General features: G+C 35.5%; 1 protein-coding gene across 1 annotated transcript in view; it reads right to left on the bottom strand.

Annotated features, from left to right (window-relative positions):
• The window catches only part of ANKRD31 (ankyrin repeat domain 31), a 137,129-nt gene that overhangs the window by 71,420 nt on the left and 44,660 nt on the right, over positions 1-21,049 (bottom strand). Inside the window, exons 7-13 of the mRNA XM_012664486.1 lie at positions 19,228-19,797; positions 16,909-17,189; positions 16,270-16,379; positions 14,478-14,633; positions 10,208-10,350; positions 5,627-5,771; positions 376-428 (exon numbers count right to left, since the gene is read on the bottom strand). Coding sequence (XP_012519940.1) covers positions 376-428; positions 5,627-5,771; positions 10,208-10,350; positions 14,478-14,633; positions 16,270-16,379; positions 16,909-17,189; positions 19,228-19,797 — 1,458 coding nt within the window. The remainder of the gene's footprint in view (positions 1-375; positions 429-5,626; positions 5,772-10,207; positions 10,351-14,477; positions 14,634-16,269; positions 16,380-16,908; positions 17,190-19,227; positions 19,798-21,049) is intronic.

The raw sequence follows: 21,049 nt of genomic DNA, 5'->3' as shown, positions 1-21,049 counted from the left end.
TTACCACAACTCAAGCACCAGATAAAGAGTAACTGCCTACCATGTTTTGAAGGGATGGACTGACACCTTTGAGTCTTGTACTGTGTTTAGGCCACAGGAAATTCGACATGGTTGAAAAACCTCAGGCTCCATGAAGAGGAGGAGAAAGGAAATGGCTACCAATACATTAGTATACCCAGATATGCTACATTTACTCAGTTGCTTCTCAAGCTAACAGACCAGAACTCTTTGGTTGTCATGTAATTATTTGCTTAGAAGCAAATGTGAAGTCACTGTTACTAATGTTCCAGCAGTCTTTATTTTTCCTCTGATGATCTATAAAATAACCAGCAGTTACATCCCCATAAAAATGTTTATTACTAAACACAGATATACCTTGTGCTGGTGTACATCCTCTATGTCTAATGGGTTAGTGCTATTCCTCTGAGCTGTAAACAAAAAGAGAAAATCAACTCTAGACTTCTAAAATCCCCAAGTCTTTCGCCATGAGAAAACCAAGTGGAATAAGTCCATTATACAAACATTTTATATTAAAATTGGCACATATAACATCCCTATAATTTACAATTTCTATATTAGAAACCAAATACTATCTTAAGAGAGCTAAAAACATCTCTAAAGGAAAAGCAAAACAGACCTAACAAGATAACTAATACCAAATATTGGTATTGACCTCAGTATTTTTTATTTTCCCCACAGATATATCCAGTTATACCCTCTTCATTCAGTAGATTATGCAACTGTATGTAAGATACTTTTATAAGGCAAGAAATTCTTTCATAATTAATTATGTTATCATCTACTCCTAATACATCTGCTTAATAAGGTCCTAGTTTAAATGCTTCATTCTCTTCAAAGTGAAACATATACACATAGAAAAGGCCAATCATCTTGTGAATGCATAGGGGGGAAAAGGTGATGTGAAAAAAAAAACCTAGGTTGATAATAAAAGGAAAGTACATTAGTGTCTCTTTCATTGCCTCCTTTAAATACTGAAGGTTGAATCATAGTTACCTATATATGCATTTGGCCACAAAAACCTAGAAATAGTGGTTTACACATAGAAGGTATTCAATGAATATTTGATAGAGGAAGGAATAAATGAATGAACATCTTAGATGTAATACATAAAGAATACAAATTTCCTTAAATATATTATAAGCTAGAAATATAAATTATTTTGACAAGGATATAATTTGAAAAGAGAGTAAGTTATTTCTTGGGAATAATTTCCATCACAGTAATCAAATTATGATGTGCATGATGAAGCCTGACATTCATCCATTCACCTCATTCAGGTGAGGAAAGGCACACAGAATATCCTTCTATCAAGCAAAGGGGCTAGGAGCACAGTCTCTGGAGACTCACTCCTGAGTTTCAATCCTGACTCATATGCTCACCAGCTGGGTGACCCTGGGTAAGTTTCTTAATGTTTCTCCCTCCAGAAAATGCCTGTACATGAAAGCTAATAATAATCCCAACCTTATAGAATTGTTGTGAAGATTAAATGATATAATCCATGTAAAGAGTTTAGAGGAATTCCTGGTACATCATTATTACTGTTATTATTATCATTTTCTAAGATCATAAAGGATACTGTGCCTTTTCCAAAGTTTGATTCTTAAATAAAACATTAGAAAAACAATATTTTCCAGAAACCACTCTGTCAGACATGGTTCCTAAGGGAATGTGGAAGGAAGAAAGTGGCTTTTATTTCCTCTCAGCTTTAAGACTTCACATTCTCTGGTATAACCAACTTAACACAGAGATAAAAAAAAATCTGAGGTGGTGAGTTTGGTGATGTAGTTGTGCTCTTTTCCCTCTGTCACGCCGAGCTCCCATCATGTACCAGGTACTGTATTAAGGTATTTTAAATATATTAACTCCAATCTTCACACTAAAAATCCCATAGGTAGATGAGTAGATATTATAAACTCAAATTTACAGGTAAGAAAATTAGGGATATTAATTTACCCTATAGGTTTTATAACCTATAAAACTATAAAATTAGTATAAATGAAATCTTGTCCTGCACCAATGTAGATATATTTCACTCTAAGAAAAGTAGGAAATATATTTTATATGAGGAAAGTTCTTTATTCATTATTCCCATAATTAAAAGCTCTTCATCTAGAATTTAAAAATGAATATTCTGTTTGTATAAGTATACAGATATTCTTTAAGTAAAGTAATTTTGCATTTATATTGAAAAGTAGTCAATAATTAATGACAGAATTTGAAAGTTCAAACTTAAGAAATATTCAAACCATCTGGTGAAGCATGATAATGCAACCCAGCTTAGTAAATTCTTTTACAAAGGAAGAATGGGAGCTAAGTCCTAAGTAGAAAAGTTTGAGATTCCTTTTCATGAAAGAAATTCCCTTGGGTAGGTACAGGTTTGACGTGGGCACTGGCAAACAGGAAGATTCTGGGTTTTGAGAAAGGATTAGAATGCTGGAGAAAGCATTCCCAGTAGAGCAAACCAATGCATGCCATGATTATTTAAAATAGAGAAATTCAGCAATTAAGCAGATCATCAAAGCAAAAATTTAAAAATATACTTTTTATATACAATATACAGTTGCCTCCAACTGGATACTTTATTTGCTATTTTTCATACAGCTTGAAATGTAAATATGATTGTTTTAATAATTTATCTCAATGAGCTTTTGTAGACCTGGCCTCAATAAGTTACTGTCTGTCTTTCTTATCTTCTGGTGTGATCTAGCTGCTATAGAGGAAGTCTTTTGCTCTTAAGAAACTATTAATTAATTGCTTCCTGATGGCCTTCAATTATCAACAAAGTTCTCTCTCTTTGTTATAAAGGTAGGGTGTTTTGATCCACATCTTAGTTAACAGTCAATGGCATTCAAACAATTATATTTCTTAAGCAAGTAAATGATTCATAAAATAAGTGGTCATAAAATAATAAAATGGATCAGCCATAAAGAAAACCAGTCTTATGACTGGTTATAGTCAGATTGCTATATTGCACCTAATTTTCAACAGCAGACACACCCAACAATTGGAAGAACTGTCTTATATTAAATAGAACCCCACTGAGGAAGGGAATGTACTTTAAATTTCATTTAAAACCATTTAGATCAGGAAAAGATCTTTCCTAATAGTTTTATCAAAAGGTTTGTGTTGACATTTAATCATTAACCATGATGTATACGTAACATCTGTCCCATTATCCTCTTGGGCATGAAGGAGCTTGCTCTATGTATCTTTTTTATGTACTCTCACATGGCCTGAACAGTTTTTTTAAATCACATTCTTCATTAAATTGTTTGCTATCCCTGTTTCTTATTCATTTTGTATCATTAGGCTCTAACATTATGTAGTGCTTGCCACATAGCAACCCTGAATGAATGAATGAGTGAGTGAATCTCCACAGAAAACAGATAAATTCCAATGGAGGTAGGTTAGTGAACATTTATTGTTTTGCTTGCCTAGCACTTGTCCAGATAAGCAGCTCTCTGAAGAGAATCCACTGGTTTCTGCAGCTTAGATCCCTGGAACTGCTTTTATTCCTGACCTTTCCAAGGCCTGGATCTTCAGCTTTTCCTTTAATTCTTTCACTGTCCTGCCAAGAGACTCCCTTTTCTGCTTTAAGTTGATTGCCTGCCACCAAAGAACTTAATTTACAGTTGTATCAAAGAACTGACACAATAGGCATAGCTGTATTATTTGCCCCCAGGGAGACACAGAGCTTTAGCAGAGGATGGGTTCCTACTGCCAGCCTAAGCTGTGTTCTGACTGGAGAGAAGTGAAGGACTTGTAGGGAGGCCCACTCATCTTATGTATAGAAGGATTCTCAGACTGAACTTTCCTGTGCACAAAGGGGAGATTATTCCAAGGGTAGAAGCTTCTGTTGTTAAAGACAATAATATTTAAAAGCCTTTGGGGAAAAATACCTATTGGGGAAAATTTTATTAAAATATAGTTTAACAAACGAGAATGAAGCACACATGCATCTTTTGAATGGAAAGAATTTGTTTTGTTTTTGTTTCAGAGGACTGATACACTATTTATTCAACAAATATTTGCTGAATGCCTACTATGTACAAGACACTTTGGCATTCATCAATAGACAAAACAAAGATCCTTTCCTTCATGGAGCCTATATTCTAGATAAAGAAGACAGAAAATAAAAAATAAGTCAACTGTATAATGCATTAGGTGGTAAGTGCTACAGGGAAGTCTAAGTAGAGCAGGGTAAGAGGGTTTGGAGTGAGGGTTGTGGTTCTAAAAATACATCCATAAATTTTTTGAAACTTCTCCCTTTAAGAGGTGGAGCTTAATTCTGTTACCGCTGAGTATGAGCCAGACTTAGTAACTCAAGTTATAACAAAAAGAATATAGAAAACGTGATGGTATGTCACTTCTGGGATTAGGATATAAAAAGACTGGCTTTTATCTCAGGTACATTGTCTGTCTCTTGGATCACTTGCTCTGAGTCAGCTGCCAGGTTGTCAGCAGCCCTATGGAGAAGCTCGTGCAGCAAGTAACTAAAGCCTTCGGCTGACAACCAGCAAGGATCTGGGGCAGGCCAACAGCCACACTTGTGAGCTCGAAAGTGGGTTTTCCTGCCCTAGTTGAGCCTTAACATAATTGCAACCTGTAAGAGACCCTGATTCAGAACGACTCAGCTAAACTGATCCCAGAATCTTGACCCTCCAAAACTGGGCAAAATAAAACATGTTTATTGTTTTAAGTGCAAGATATTAGGGTAATTGTTACATAGTGATAGATAACTATTAAATAACCTAGTAAGGGTGGGAAGAGGGAAGTTGTAGTATTAAATAGGGTGTTCTAGGCCTCACCGAGAAGGTGACATTTGAACTAAGACTTCAGGAGGTGAGGGAGGCATATCTGAGGAATAACAAGGAGGCTAGCATGACTGAAGTTGAGTAATGGAAATAGAGAGTGGTAGGAGAAGGGGTTAATTAGCAGGATGGTCAGCTGATACAGGAACTTGTAGGCCATTATAAGGTAATTGGCTTTTCCTCTAGATTAAAGGGAGAGCCACTGTAGGGTTTTGAGTAGAATAATGTTGTGATGTTACCAAAAAATCTAACAGATGCATTAAAGTGAGTATAAAGAATATGCCATGTATTGAAGTCATTTTTATATAACCTTTTTTATTGCTAACTACAGATCAAGTTCTTTTGTAGTTCAATTTAATAGAGTAATGGATAGGAGGACAAAAGTATAGCTGTAAGGAAAGATTCTTAGGGAATGGATATAATCAATCCTGGCCATATTCACTGAAAAAGATACAACCAAATATAATTTACATCACATCATGTTATTCAGCCAAGGATTGTGGGGAAAAAAACAAATTTCTAAAAGATTTCTTAACTGTTTGCAATATAAAGCCTGGGGGAAAGTATTACCTTTCTTTTTTCTTTTAGAGTCCTATCATGTGCATTTGTAAACAAGTCAGTGTGATTTATTAAAAGAATGGAGCAAATACACCACTGGGTGGATTTTCTCAAAACTTGTGGGGAAAAAAATTAATTTCTATAATTTTAAATTAAATTTCCGTAACTCTCTAAAAAAAAATCCATAACTTTCTACTGATGTGATGAACAGCTATAACAGGGCTGTTTAATCTTACCTGATGTAAGATATTTTTGATGTTTAGGAACGTATCTCTCAAGGAGACGCTTCATACGTGAATCCTTGGCCTCATCCAAAGCACACTGTCCACTGTCACTCCTAAATAATGGATCGGCTCCATTTAAAAGAAGTAACTCCGTCATCTAGAAAAAGATTGTTCATGTAAGGAAGCCCAGATTAAGGTTATAATATTGTAAATGTGTGCCAGCATACAACTCTCAACTAATATCAAATATTTCTTTCAACAACACAAGAGTTTGGGTCTATCTGTAACACCTTTGCCAATAAAAAAAGAATTAATGTAGTTGCTACTAAATCATAATTTGTTGATAAACAAATCTCTTATTAAAAAAGACAGAGAGAAGAAAAGAAGGAAAGAAGGGAGAAGGAAAGAAGGAGGAAGGAAGGTGGGAAGGCAGGCAGGCAGGCAGAAAAAGAGGTTGGGGAAGAAATGTTTGCCGTTCAGCTGCTGGTGAAATACCAAGAACTAGCATTGGGTTCTGTAGTAGTAAATGTAATTTTAACAGGTTACAGGAGATAGTTATGTTTTCCATCTATACCTGTGTTGCTGCTGCCAATCTTCAGACTGTCAGGGAGAAACCAGTCAATCCTTAATTGGTTACTACTCCTCAAGTAACCTCCTCTATGCAGCTCTCCCTGTCCCCCACTCCCACACACACTGCTGCCCCAGAGAAAAATGACCTCTCTCTCCTTTCATGTATATATTTTATCATAGTGCTCAATATACTCTGTATTCCACTTATTTCTTATATATCTGCTTCTCCTACTATACTCTAAGTTTCTTGAGGGTGGGACTATGTTTTTCTTTTTAAATTCGTTTATCATTTTTGAACAGGAAATTAATGAATATGGTTCAAAGTACAGAAGGCTCAGAAAGTATCCAATAAAAAATAAGTTTCCCACCTCTACCTCTGTGTCTTTTACTCATCTCTTGTTTCCTGAGTGAGCACTGGTTACAGTCTGTTCCGAAATTTTCCAGCGCTAGTCTAGTCCAACAAGTATGTATGTATGTATGCATAATATATATTTATGTGTGTATATTTTTTTACACAAGTGGTCATATATTATATACACTGTATTTTGCCTTCTTTCCCCCACCCTCCCAGCAACAGTATGGAGATTGTTCCATTATCAGTGTAGACCCCACTTCCTCATTCTTTTCAGCAGCTGAGAGACAGTCTACTGTATGAACGTAGTACAATTTACTTAACTCTATTAATGAATGTTTAAGTTGCTTCGAAGCTTTTGTTACAGATATATGTCTTAATTGTCTTTATATTCCCAGTGACAATCTTAGTATCTGGCATAAAGTAAATGTTCAAAAGTGTTGTTTAATGAAAGAATGAATATGGGCCAGGGAGGATGTGGGGAGTAGTCTTTAAGTAACATTACACTAAAAGAAGCCTTAATTTCCATGTTAATGTCTGGAATGAAAGGAAGGATCTGAATTTCTGTATATTGTACAAAATTAAAAATATGTACATTTTACTTTTATAAGAAAGCATCCTGGTCTACTAAAATAGTTTGAATCCTTTTCTCTCACCTTCGATATTAGATAAATTTCCAAGTTTTTTTCTATTCACAAATACAAGTATCCCTTCTCCATCTTCCTATAATAATAAAACTATCATAAATTTACATTATGTCAGCCTTTTAAATAAGTTATACATCTCTCCTCTGAGATAATAAGTAGGTGGTCTCAGGTATATCATATCTCTTTTTTTTTTTTTTTTTTTTTTGAGACAAAGTCTTGCTCTGTTGCCCAGCCTAGGGTGCCGTGGCGTCAGCCTAGCTCACAGCAACCTCAAACTCCTGGGCTCAAGCAATCCTTCTGCCTCAGCCTCCCGAGTAGCTGGGACTACAGGCATGCACCACCATGCCCCGCTAATTTTTATATACATATTTTTAGTTGTCCAGATCATTTCTTTCTATTTTTTAGTAGAGACGGGGTCTCGCTCTTGCTCAGGCTGGTCTCGAACTCCTGACCTTGAGCAATCCACCCATCTCAGCCTCCCAGAGTGCTAGGATTACAGGCGTGAGCCACTGCGCCCGGCCTATCACATCTCTTTTGAGACTACTTTTTAATCACTTCTGTACTCTGAGTTGTGTGTGCGTGTCCATTTATCATGCTAATGTTAATTAACATTTGAAATCATAAAAGTTTTAGTTGTATGTTGCCAAAAAAAATTTTAAATTGCAGAAAGGTAGTAAGTGGAAAGTAAAAGTCCCTCTCACACTTTACCACAGTAGGCTGAAAACGTCCTCCCACCTCAAAAGGCATCCCTGTCCTCATCTCTAGAACCTATAAATGTTAACTTATTTGGAAAAAGGATCTTTATAAATGTGATTAAATTAAGGGTCTTGAGATGAAGCACTTATCTTCGCTTATCTGGGTGGAACGTAAACACCGTATCAAGTGTCCTTATAAGAAAGAGTTGGTGGGGAGGTTTCACATGCACATACAGAGGAAAAGGCAACGTGAAGACAAATGAAGAGACTGAAGCGACGCGGCCACAAGTCAAGAATGCCGGCAGCCATCAGAAGCTGAAAGAGGCAAGTAATGGATTATTCCCTACAGCCTCTGCAAGGAATGAAGTCCCATTAACACCTTGATTTTAGCCCAGTGATACTGATTTTGGATTTGGTGGCCTCCAGAACTGTGAGAGTATAAATTTCTGTTGCTTTAAGCCACCCAGTTTGTGGCAATAGTTTTTAGCAGTCACAGGAAATCAATACAGATTTTGGTACCAGCAAGTGGGGTGGTGTTGTAACAAATACCTAAAAATGTGGGAGTGGCTTTGGAACTGGACAACGGGTAGAGTTAAAATCATTTTGAGGCACATGATAAGAAAAGCCTCAATTGCCTTGAACAGACATTTGGTAGAAATATGGATTTTTAAAGCCTCTACCAGTGACAGCGCAAGAGGAACACAGTAGAAAACCCTGTGTCATCTTAGAGAATGCACATATCATCATAAATCGAATGTTGGTGAGAAAATGAACTTTAAAGGCACTATTGGCAAGGGCTCAGAAGCAAATGTAGAACACATTTTTAGAAACTGGAGGAAAGGATATCCTTGTTGTATCATGGCAAAAAGCCTAGATGTGTCCTCCAAGTTGTGTGAAAAGCAGAACTTCTAAGTGATGAACTTGGATATCTAACTGAGGTGATTTCCAAGTAAAGTATTGAGGGTACAACCTGGTTTCTTCTTGGGGTTTATAGTAAAATGTGAGAAAAAAGAGATAAATTGAGGAAAAAGCTGTTAGGCAAAAAGGAACCAGAACTTGATGATTTAAGAAATTCTTAGTGTATCCAGATTGAAAAAAATGACAAAATTTGGAGATTCACTCTAAGGAAAGCATGCTCTGGAGAGTAGGCCAAGGATATAGCTGGAAAACCTTTGCTAGTGCTGAAGAGAATAGGCACATTACTCATGGACCATTTGACCATCTCAGCAGAACACAAGAATGTAGATGGGATTGTGGAAAAATCTGTGAAAGACCCTCTTGTCTAACAGTGTGAATATTCATGACATACACAGGAAACACACAAGGTTTACGAGGTTTTTTTGAAAATGCTAGGTCAGCAGAAACACCGCATGCATGGACTAGAAGAGATAGGATGAAATCAAGGACTGCCAAAATTCTAGAGGAAAGAAACTGGTTAATAAAACTCCTCACCTGCAAATATGTGCTACCCTTCAAAAGAAAAGGAAGGTTCATACCAAGACCAGAATCTCATGCTGAGAGTTAGCAATGAGTGGAGGGTAACTGGTGGCTATGATGTAATGGAGACAGAGTACCAGAAACTTTATAAGGAGATCAGGGAATAAGATAGTCGAAGGGAGCCCGGCTAAAATTACAGTCATCCTGGTGGTCAAGAACACTGTGTGTATGCCCAAAGCTGTATCCTCTGAGGAGAGATTGCAGAGGAAACTTCTGAGTTACTAGTCCCTGCCTGAATGCAGGCCAAACTCATAAATTCCATCAACAATGAACACAATCCACAAGCCACAGCAAACTCAAGAGTAAAAGGTGAAAAATTTTCTCGTTCAGGAAAGTTAAACACAACATCTGACCAATCAGTAACTGACCATTAAATGGTCTTGAACTAAGAGTATTTCGCAGGAAACAAGTTGATAACCCTGGGAGGTTCTCATGTCTTATGCTGCTTCTGAAAGTGACGCTAGACTCCATAAAGCTGTAAATCTTCTATCAGGACTGGACATCATTGTGTAACACTGTAAGAAGGAAATGTTCTGCTAATGCTTATAAAGCACCATAGGAAAAGTGTATTAAAGGGGAGCGAGTTGGAAAAATACCATGTGTAACCAAAAAATGTTCTGTATAGTTATTAAAAGTAACATATAAAATGGTACCTGTCATATTAGACACAACAAACCCATCACACAGTAAAATTTAATTATAAATTCTGAGTTTCCATTGGCAGAATGAACTGAAATTGAAATTCCTGTATGTTTTTCTATTGCATGGTCCCAAAGATATTGAATATTTACAGACTATATTATTTGCTCTGCAAACAAAAGCATCACAGTACCTTATAATGTCCATTTATCACAGCATCATGTAGGGGAGTAATCTGGTACATTCCTTTGTTATTTACATCTGCTCCACCTTTTAACAGTTCACTTGCTATCTGATAAAATCCTCCTACGCTAGCTTCATGAAGTGCTGTCCAACCTATTATACAAAAACAATACGGTATTTGTTTATATTTGGCATCTTAATAATATTTTGTGCTTGCTCTTAAAAAAACTCTAATTCTAGATTTCTTTAAAATTATTTTGATTATATGAGACAAGATAACATCACCATGAAAGCACACTGTAACATCTGGTGGGGTCAATAAATCTGACGGACAAATCAAATTCCTACCCCTCAACTAGCCTGTGGAAAAATGTGAAAAGAAGTAAAATATTTGAAAGCAAACCTGACCTCTCCAAACAAAAAGGCTGTACAGGAGTCATTATCAACTCATAGAGAAGGCTGGTTGCAGGCTACTTTTCTGCAGAGGTAAGGGAAGAAAAGCTTTATTTCTAGTTCAAGGTACTTAATTAGTACCTTGGCTAGATCAAGTTGGCTAGATTACCTATCAGTCAGTTCGAAAGTATATATTTCTTTTTCTCCTTATTTAAAAAAAGCTAATTAGAGTAGTTCAACTAACAAACCACAAACTGCTCCAAGAAAACCAGTCAGATAGACAAACATTCTGTTTCTTTGTTAGCCAAAGACAAATGGTATAAGTTACAGATATTTATTAAATTCTAATAAATCATATGATAGATGTAAGAAAACCTGAAACTTGCATGTTAAAAGAGTATTTCACTAGCTCTTTTCAGAACATTCTCCATAAGCCAGGGTTTCTCAATCTCAGCAATGACATTCTGGGCTTGACGTTTCTTTGTTATTCTGAGCATCGTAGAATATTTAGCAGCATCCCCGGCCTCACCATGAAAGCACACTGTATTATTTGGTGGGTTCAATAAATTTGAGGGACAAATCAAATTCCTACCCCTTAATTAGCCTGTGGAAAAATGTGAAAAGAAGTAAAATATTTGGAAGTAATCATGACCTCTCCAAATAAAAAGGCTGTACAGGGGTCCTTGTCAATTCAGAGAATGCTGGTAGCAACTCCTATCCCAGTTGTAACAACTAAAAATGTTTCTAAAAACTTCCAAAAGTCGCCTGGGAGGGCAAAATCACCCTAGTTGAGAATCACTGCCATAAAGTGTTATGAAAGGAGTTTCTCCCATGATATTAATTATAAAATCATGAGGAAGAAATGAAGAGCACCAAAAATGGTAAATGTATAGTTAATAGGGTTTTTTCCCTATAAATTTCCTTAAAATGCATATGGCTTTTTAAAGCAAAAATTATAACATTATGTTTTAGTATCTATAATGTATATAGATGTGATACATATGATAGCTATATCACAAAGGATGGGGGAATAAATGGACTTATATATATTCAATGTTCTTACATTTTATATGTTTATAGGAAGCATTATAATATTAACTCTAAGATGACTGTGAAACATTAGAGGTATATACTTAATCCCTAGAGTAACAACCAAAAAATACTGTAAAAACAAAGAGAGAAACAAAAAAATGAAGCCAGCACACAGGAAACAATTAGTAAAATAGCAGACCTAAATCCAACCATTTGTATTAAATGTAAATTGACTAATCATTCCAATTTCCAATTCAAAGGCAAGATCAGCAGAATGGATAAAAAAGCAAAATTGTATGCTATCTAAAAGAAACACACTTTAAATATAAAGACAGGTTGAAAACAAAAGGATGGAAAAAGATATAGCAAATATGCAATAAACATAAGAAGGCTGGGATGTCTATATTAGTATCATGTATAGTAGACTTCAAGATAAAGTACGTTACCAAGCAATAAGAGAGGCATTTCATAATGCTAAAAGAGTCGGTTTATCAGAAGACATGACAATCACAACTGTGTATGTACTTTGTAACAGACATTCAAAATATAGGGAGAAACAGACAATCCCACAACCACAGTTATGAAGATTTTAACACCTAAGTAAATGACAGATCAACTACACAAAAAAAATCAGTAAAGACACAGATGAATGAACAACATTATCAACATCTTTAGCTAACTGACATTTATAAAACATTACATCCAACAACTAAAGAATAAACATTCAAGTGTACATGGAACATTCACGAAGACAGACCACATACTAGGCAATAAATCAACTCTCAATAAATGTAAAAGGACCAAAACCATACAAAGTGTATTCTTTGACTACATCATTTTTAGTCAAATTAGAATTCAATAACAAAGATATCTGGAGAATCCCCAAATATTTAAAAATGAAACAATTTTTAATATAATCACTGGCTTGAAGAAGAAAGCATATGAGAAATTTTTAAAATTTCAAACTGAATGATAATGAAAATAAAACATCAAAATCTGTGGGATGCAGCCAAAGCAGTAATTGGATTTTTTTTTTTTTTTGAGATAGGGTCTTGCTCTCTTGCCCAGGCTACAGTGCAGTGGCATCATTATAGCTCACCACAACCTCAAACTCCTGGGCTCAAGCCATCCTCCTGCCTTAGCCTCCCGAGTAGTTGGGACTAAAGGTGCTTGCCCCATGCCTAGCTAATTTTTCTATTTTTAGTAGAGACAGGTCTTGCTCTTGCTCTAGCTGGTCTCAAACTCCTGAGCTCAAGTGATCCTCCCACCTAGGCCTCCCAGAGCACTAGTATTATAGGCCTGAGCCACCATGTCAAGCCTATTTTGTTCCTTTCTCACAAGGCACTCAGCCTACATATATATTTAAATCTTCCTAGTAGAAATTATTAATCTTTTTGGTTTCACAGTATCTGGCACATAGGAGGCATACTGTAACAGCTCACTGCATTGAATTGACATGTCAACATGAAGGTCATAGGCCTCTTGCCAGTAGTTCTTGAATGTGGCAGGGGAAGGGAGAGAGAGAAAGAGAATGTGTTTTGGGTGGTGAAGCGATAGTTATATTTTAAATGAATATTGCAGGTGATTCTGTTGAAAATGGTTTGTAGACAACCCTGTGGAAACACTGCCTTTTGTAATTCTGTGAGATATGGTAGCTAGAAATAAAGGTAGAGCTAAGATGCAAAATGAGAAGGAAACACAGAAAACAAGAATTCAAAAAGCATGAAAAATATGGTAAGGATAAAGAATTCATGAAGGTCATAGAAGTGCCTGGGGCAGTGAGGAAACCGTATATATTAACTGGCTGAAGACAAGCAGGGCACAACCACTGAGAATGTCAACGCTGGCAGAGAAAAAAAGTCCAGTGAAAAGAAACATATTAGGAGATATTTGGGAAATCCATAAAGTCAAAATCTACTGCATATAGAGCTAGTTCTGCACTCAATGAGCAAAAAGTACTAACAGAAAGAACCACACATTTCTTGAAATCAAGGGAACAAGTGGTTTGGCTAGCAAATAAGGCTGCAAAATTGAGGGTTATAGGACCATGGTGATTGACGTGGGTATGAGATTTTAAATAACATGCTGATTATACTGTAAACCTAGGCCTTGCTAAATGCAGTACTGGGGGTACACTTGTAATCACCTGCTTGTTCATGAATTTTGTTGTGCCATTTCTGTACACAAGACTTTTTGCACTATTTCATAAATTGAGCAAGTCTGGAAACAATCGGAAATGTATGGACACCCAAAAGCACCAGCCAGGTTGGCCCAGTGCTGTTTAGCGCATGAAGTACTTAAGTATCTTTAAGGAATCACTCCTCTCCAGGAGAACATGTAAGATTCTCCCCACAAGGAAGACTGTACGAGAGACATAGCCTTGCAAAAAGGCTGCTCTTTTGAGCTCCCTGTCCCACCCTCTGTACTTCATACTCTGTTTTCTCCATTCCCCTGGCCACTGCTGTACATCTATCATTTCATGATGAATTTTCCCCTGTAGTTCTACGTACCATCAGCTTTTGACCTCATTTCTCTTCCATTCAAGGTTGAGTCTCACAGTAACAATGACCATGCCAAGTCATCCCCAGGAACCATCCTTCTATATGCTACCGCACATGACCCACCTGGCATAATCTGTCAAGGAGAAATATAATGCTCCTCTCCTGCCACCTACTCTTCTCACTTTACCCTCATCCCAAGAAGATAATGATGAAGAGCTACTTAAAAAGAAAATTACCTGAAAGCCTTTTGTTTAGGACTTGCCTCAGGCCCACTTTGCTATTCTTTCACAAGAGTGATTCAGCTGAAACTACAAACCACTCTCAAGATAACTGTGGGTGGTAACCCTAACTTACCTGCATTACTTGGCTGATTAACATTTCCACCTTTTTTTATACAATGACGAACAAGATCAACATCATCGTGCAGAGCAGCCTTATATAGTAAGTTTTCTCCAAAAACGTTTCTCCGATTAATGCTAGAAAGAGATAATTCATTCATCTTCATTTTTTCTGAAATGAGGGAATGAACAAAAGAAAAAAATCCTTATTTGCATATCAGGAATAATACAGACTACAAACTACAGACTTCAAGCTACAAACTTGGTAGGTATCAGGTTTCAGGATTAATTTAGTCAACAGTCTAGAAGTGAGGTATATTATATTATGAAAGAGTATTTTATCCATTAACCCAACTATAATGTTATTTACATACAAAAAGGAGACAGAGACAAATGTCATTAGTTTAAAAATATTTGTAGTAAACTATAAATCATGATAAGCAGTGTATGTCACTTGAAAACCCATGAAAGGTACATGTATGAGAAGACGGATTATTTTTTCTTTTTTTTTTTTTGAGACAGAGTCTCACTCTGTTGCTGGGGCTAGAGTGCCATGGTGTCAGCCTAGCTCACAGCAACCTCAGACTCCTGGGCTCAAGCCATCCTTCTGTGTCAGTCTCCCGAGTAGGTGGGACTACAGGCATGTGCCACCATGCCTGGCTAATTTTTTCTATATATTTGTAGTTGTCCAGCTAATTTCTTTCTATTTTTAGTAGAGACGGGTCTCGCTCTTGCTCAGGCTGGGGTCGAACTCCTGAGCTCAAACGATCTAGCCGCCTCGGCCTCCCAGAGCGCTAGGATTATAGGCGTGAGCCACTGCGCCTGGCCATCGGCAAAATTTTTAAACTCTCTTCTTACATTTGGTATATTTCTTCTTAGTTATATAAGTACGTATTTTCTTTCTTCTGTAACAATTATAAATGAGATCGTCTCATATTTTCTAACAAGTTAATGCTTAAATATATATGAGAGGTATTAATTTTTGTGTTCAGTTTGTTGAATTTTTTAAAATTTTTGTTTTGAAATAATTTCATACCTATAGAAAAGTTGTAAAATTAGAACAAAGAAGTCACCCCTTGTTCTGTTTGTCATGACTTTAAATCATTCTTTCTCCCTCTTTGTATATACATACATATATACCCAGACACATATGTATGTATTAATACTTTTATACATCATGCCCTTTTACTCACTAATACTTAAGTGCACATTTCTAAAAACAAGTATATATATATACCTATATAACTACAGCATTTTCAAATTGAGAAAACTTAATACTGATACAATATTATTATTTATTCTACAATCCGTATTTCAATTTTGCCGATTGCTCCACTAATTATTATTTTTTAACCAGTGGTCCTATGATAGATTCTCTTACTGTTTCTCAGAGTTTTTTAGTTCAATCTTCTGGGTTGAAAGGAATATAGAAATAAGATCTAAGAACAATAACAATTTTGCCTTGTCCTTTCCTCTATTTCTCTTGGTATGCTTTCTCATAGCCTTATGCTATGTTGGTCACACATTTAAATTTGAAAAGGGTTCTGTAACTATTTTCTTAGAAGTAGAAATACAGAAAAAATACCAGCCTAGGAATTAGAAGTTCAGGATTAAATCTCAGTTATGCTACTAACGAGCTGTTTGATGCTAGGAAAAATCCTTAACCTCAGTTAATCCTTAAATGAACTTCAGTTTCCTCATTAGTAAAATGAGAAAGTTGAGATAGATAATCTCTTAATCCTTTCTACCAAAATTCTGTTTCTGTAAATTACTTAAAGAAATAGAGAAATACTCAAAATATGCCTCACCATTTTTTCCTGTAAGTCTTTTACTTTTCCTGATCTGTTCCCCACTCTTGAATCTGGATGAATGCATATTCTTCCCCTTAGCTTCAATCATTAAAGCAGGATCCGGCATTCTTGAAAAATAATGTATTATGAAATTACTATCATATTTTATACAAGCATTCACAGAGAATCATACCAAATTTTGACTAAAATTTTAAAACTCGAAGCTATTTTACTGAACTCTTCTCGAATGGCAGGGCAGTTTTAAATATGGAGATGGCTCCTGAGTAAACTGCAGATAATTCTGAGACAGGCATGCCAGTCATCATGGCTTTTAGCCCTTTCTTTGTGCCACTTATGGGTTTCTCTTCTCTAGGGGTAGTTACCTACAAGCATGTGAGTATTCTGAGTCTCCTGCCCCTCAATCCTCAAGTTGGCATGCTACTATCCACTCTATTCACCTATTCAAAAGGCAAGGAAAAAGAGCTTGCTGTATGGTATGGCACTGACCAAAAACTGTAAAATAAAAAAAAAATCAGCAAAATAAAAATAAAGCTTTTTACTTTTGGGTAACTGTATACTGACTCTAATGTCCCCAAGCATATAGTTATCTACAAGGTCTGCAGCATACCTGGAGAGAAACATAATTTGGTAGCATACCTGAAATTCTCAGTTGAAGAGTTATTACTTGTTAGATTCTCACAGATAAGTTTTTTTGGTAAAATCTTTTCTGCCATCTTATACATGTCATCTGTGTGCTCTGCATCTCGCCTTACTTTCAGTTTTTCCAGTCTGGATGACCTCGTTAACACACGTGCAGTTTTCTGGTCAGAGCTATTTTCCACTAAATTTGAATTTCCCTTATTATTTAGTGGTTCACAAGATGTGACATTTTGATGAGCCAAAGTTTGCAATCCAAATGAATCTGGGTCTTCTAGGTTCTGCAAAGATATAAATACATCCACAAATAATTAATAACAATATGACAAAAAAATTAAAACTAGAAGAAATTAAATTTTATCTTGCCCTTTGATTAAACTGTCTCTTACAGGATGAAAGTATAAGAATGCATTAGACATATGTGAACATAATGAAAAATTTTATAATAATTAATGTAATAAAGGACATTGCAGATTTAAAAGCTTAAGAAAAGAAGAGCATAGATAAAAATGATTTTGATCAATATTTATCCTTAAAATTCAAGAGCAGGCCTATGGTCATTCTGGGCACTTTAATTTTGCAGGAAATAGTAAATGCAGAATGATGAGAGACCCATGCAACATTAGAAATGTCACACTAGGCGAGATCAACGGTCTATTCAGCCTAGTATTTTGTTATCTGACAGCAGCAGTAAGTGATATTTTGTGGAACAGGATAGATAATACATAACCCCCGTTACATTGATTCTAAAAGGTTAACAGTATATCATGAATTGTTCTTTCTCTTAATAATTCATTATAGATTCAACTTCCATGAGGATATTTATTCTTTATACATATCATCTAAACCTTTCTTGAGCTTATTTACATATCCAGTTTGCAAAGCTTCTCAAGGTAACAAGTTCTGTATTTTATTACAGCTGAGTAAGAGTATTTAATTTGATTTGTTCTAAGTCAGTCTCATTTCTACTTTTAAAAGGGTTTCTTTTTTCTTTTCTTTTGAAGATTTGCTAAGTTTGTGCTCACTTTATCAATACCAGTCATAATTTCCTATGCTTTACTCATATTTCCTCCTTTCATATTAAAACAATGGAATGTTTAATCTTTATGCCCTATCTCCATAATTAGTTTCTCTTTTTTGGATTTTTTTTTTACCCTATTTGTCAGTTTTGAGATTTGTTGAGCAGAACTGCAGGAAGTATTATTCCAGGTGTACATGATGCAACATGATGCAACATCAGCATTACGTTATCTAAATCTTCCCAAGGTGTTCCTAAGAACATTTTTGTAATGGCCAAATGAAAAGTAGAAAAGAAAACAATCCAAATGACCATCAATAATGAACTAGTTAAGTAAATTACAAGATATTCATACAGTGGAACACTACTCAGCAAATTAAAAGACTTAAATAGAGCTACATTTGCTGACATTGAGAGATAACCAAGGTATATTATTAAATTTATAAAATAAGATGCAAAGTATTATGTATAATATAATCCCATTTGTATGAAATAAACTTATATAGAATACGATAGTAATAATTGGAGAAATATACGCCACACTGTTAACAGTGATTATCTCTAAAGAGTGGAATTGTGGAGGACTTTTTGTTACTATATTGTTATGCAATTCTGTCATTACTTAAATTTTTAACTGTGATTAGGAAAAAAAAAACAATGAGGATTATGTCAACATAAAAAAAGGACTTGGTGAGTGGTAGGACATTACAGGGCCTATAGCCATAATACTGCAGGAATTCTAAACCCCAACAGCTTAGCTACCTGACAGTATTTTCAGACATAAAAGGCAACATTCTGCTTAAGCTAGGCATAATTTTTTTCCTTCCCCTAGTAGCCCAATTGCATATATTCTATGTTCAACTATAAATAAATGTGGGGTATCCCATCTCTACTGTGCACCCAGGTAGACACAGTGATTTTCTGAGCTAATAGAAAATTCTGGTAAAGAACTCTTTTCTTCCTATATACAAGCAATCTAATGATATGTCTTCTCAGGTCTGTTGGGGAAAAAAAAAAAATCTATCCATTATACCTTCCTAACTCCTTGAAATCTCTAGCCCAGGAATTTCTAAAAAGATCACTGTATGCTTCAAAGTCACAAAGTTATCTTCTGGGTATTGATATTGGGTAGAAAATTTTAATTTAACACAATGAAAATGTGTTAAATGTTACTATAAAAGGCAAAATCATAGACTCATATTTGTACCTACTTGCTCCACTGATAGATGTTTGTCCTGAAGCTTAGTTAATGTGGAACCTTGCTCAAATGGTGGAGTAGAACAAATAGACTCAAAATTCACCTTTGCTGTTTGTGTACCATCTTCATTGGTCTGAGACATATTGAACTCCACTTCCAAACATTCATTTCCAGCATTGATAATGCTGCCTCCCTCTTTTCTATGACGGATGGGTTTCATCTTGGCTTCTGACAATGTATTCAGGGCTGCCAATAATTCAGCTGGCAATGCATCATCCTTTGTATTTCCTAGTAAATCTCTATGACATGCTGACAAGGCATTCAAAGGTATTGATATGGAACTTGGAGAACCACTCAATGGGTTCATCAGTTCTTTATGATCAAAATCATTGATTATTTCAAGCAATCTTTCCTCCTGGCTGCTTTCTGGCGATGTCAGTAACCTTTCTAAGGCAGACACAAAAGTTTCAAGAGAGTTTTCTTCATCCTTAGTTTCTTCAGAAGTCATGGTCAATGTGACTTCCTTTCCAGGTTCAGAAAATGTATTTGGTGCTGCTAAGATCTTCTCTGGTGCTATTAGTGATTTCTCCTTTATAGCAACCACCTCAGATACCATAACAGCAGTACTTGAAAGAAGGCTAACTTCAGGGGAGTCTTCATCTTCACTTAGGTCCTGTGTATTCCAAACAGAAATTATATCATTACAGCATATCCAATAAAGTACTTACAATGAAAACTTTACAGTTTTATAGTTTATCTTATTTATAAGTTACCCTCAAAATTTTTATCAACATTTCTCCCCTTCCATAAATAAAACAATACTTTTTACTACTTTCCTATACAAAATCACTAATTACTGAACACATGGTTAAACATTTAATAGTGGACCAAGGGTGAAATTGGCTGGACCATAATTGCAGATGCCAAATCGTTCCACTAAGTTTAAATTATCTGTGCTAACAGAAGAGGCAGAGATGGCATGAATAGTTAAATTAACAGATGATCTCAAAACTTCACAGCAGTTAATGGTTATAAAATTTTCCTTTGCCAAAAATTTCTATTTCATTTTATAAAAATTATTTACTAGGAATAAAATCAATGTCATTTCATCTTTTTATTCCCCACCTTTGTATGAATAAGTAAATGTGAAACAAAAAAGCCAAAGAACAGGAGGTCTGAAGAAAAAAGAGGAGAAATGAGGGCACAATTCTGTGTTAGTATTATAAGCCCTGGCTATAAATTAATGGCTCTGGGTTGTGGTTATTTTAAACAAAAAACACAAAACTTAACATTTCTAAATGACGATTACTTTTCAAAGATATTACCTTAATAGTTTATACCTGTTCTCACAATGTTTCCAATGCTCCAAATATTGTTAAAATCCCTATTTTTGAAATTGCTTTCAAAATCAGTTTATAAGCCATTCAAGAAAATAATGTGCACCAAAGGCACTGAAATTTTTTCCAACACTAAAAAATTGTAAATTTGATTGACCTTAAATAAAAGAATAGGTTTCAATGACTTCAGCTTTTTCCAAAAATCACATCCACCTCCTCTTTGACAGGATATGCAGTAATTTGTAAGCCTGCTACATTCTGATCGGATTTGAATAAGAGAAGTGAAAACCATTTTATTGTTCCCCTGTCCTTTTCTACCTGCCACCATTTATCTATATATGGCGCACAAGCTTAAGAAGATATATTTGTTTATTAGTAATGATAACTATAATTTGTTCAGAAAGACAAAAGGAATTTGGAAGAAATTCAAGAACCAGATCCTATCCATTCTGTAAGTCACAGCTCAAGGCCCTTCCTCCTATTTGAAGTTCTTATGTGTACTAAATTCAAGGCACTAGGTGTAATAAAGTGTGTACAATGTGCTTTGTCCTAAAGGAACTTAATTTCTAACTGAAGGTTTAAGGCATA

The sequence above is a fragment of the Propithecus coquereli genome, unplaced genomic scaffold (genome assembly GCF_000956105.1).
Source record: "Propithecus coquereli isolate 6110/MARCELLA unplaced genomic scaffold, Pcoq_1.0 Scaffold9, whole genome shotgun sequence".
Lineage (NCBI taxonomy): Eukaryota > Metazoa > Chordata > Mammalia > Primates > Indriidae > Propithecus > Propithecus coquereli.
Note: the sequence above shows the minus strand (reverse complement) of the source record. Positions and strands in the feature narration are given on the sequence as shown.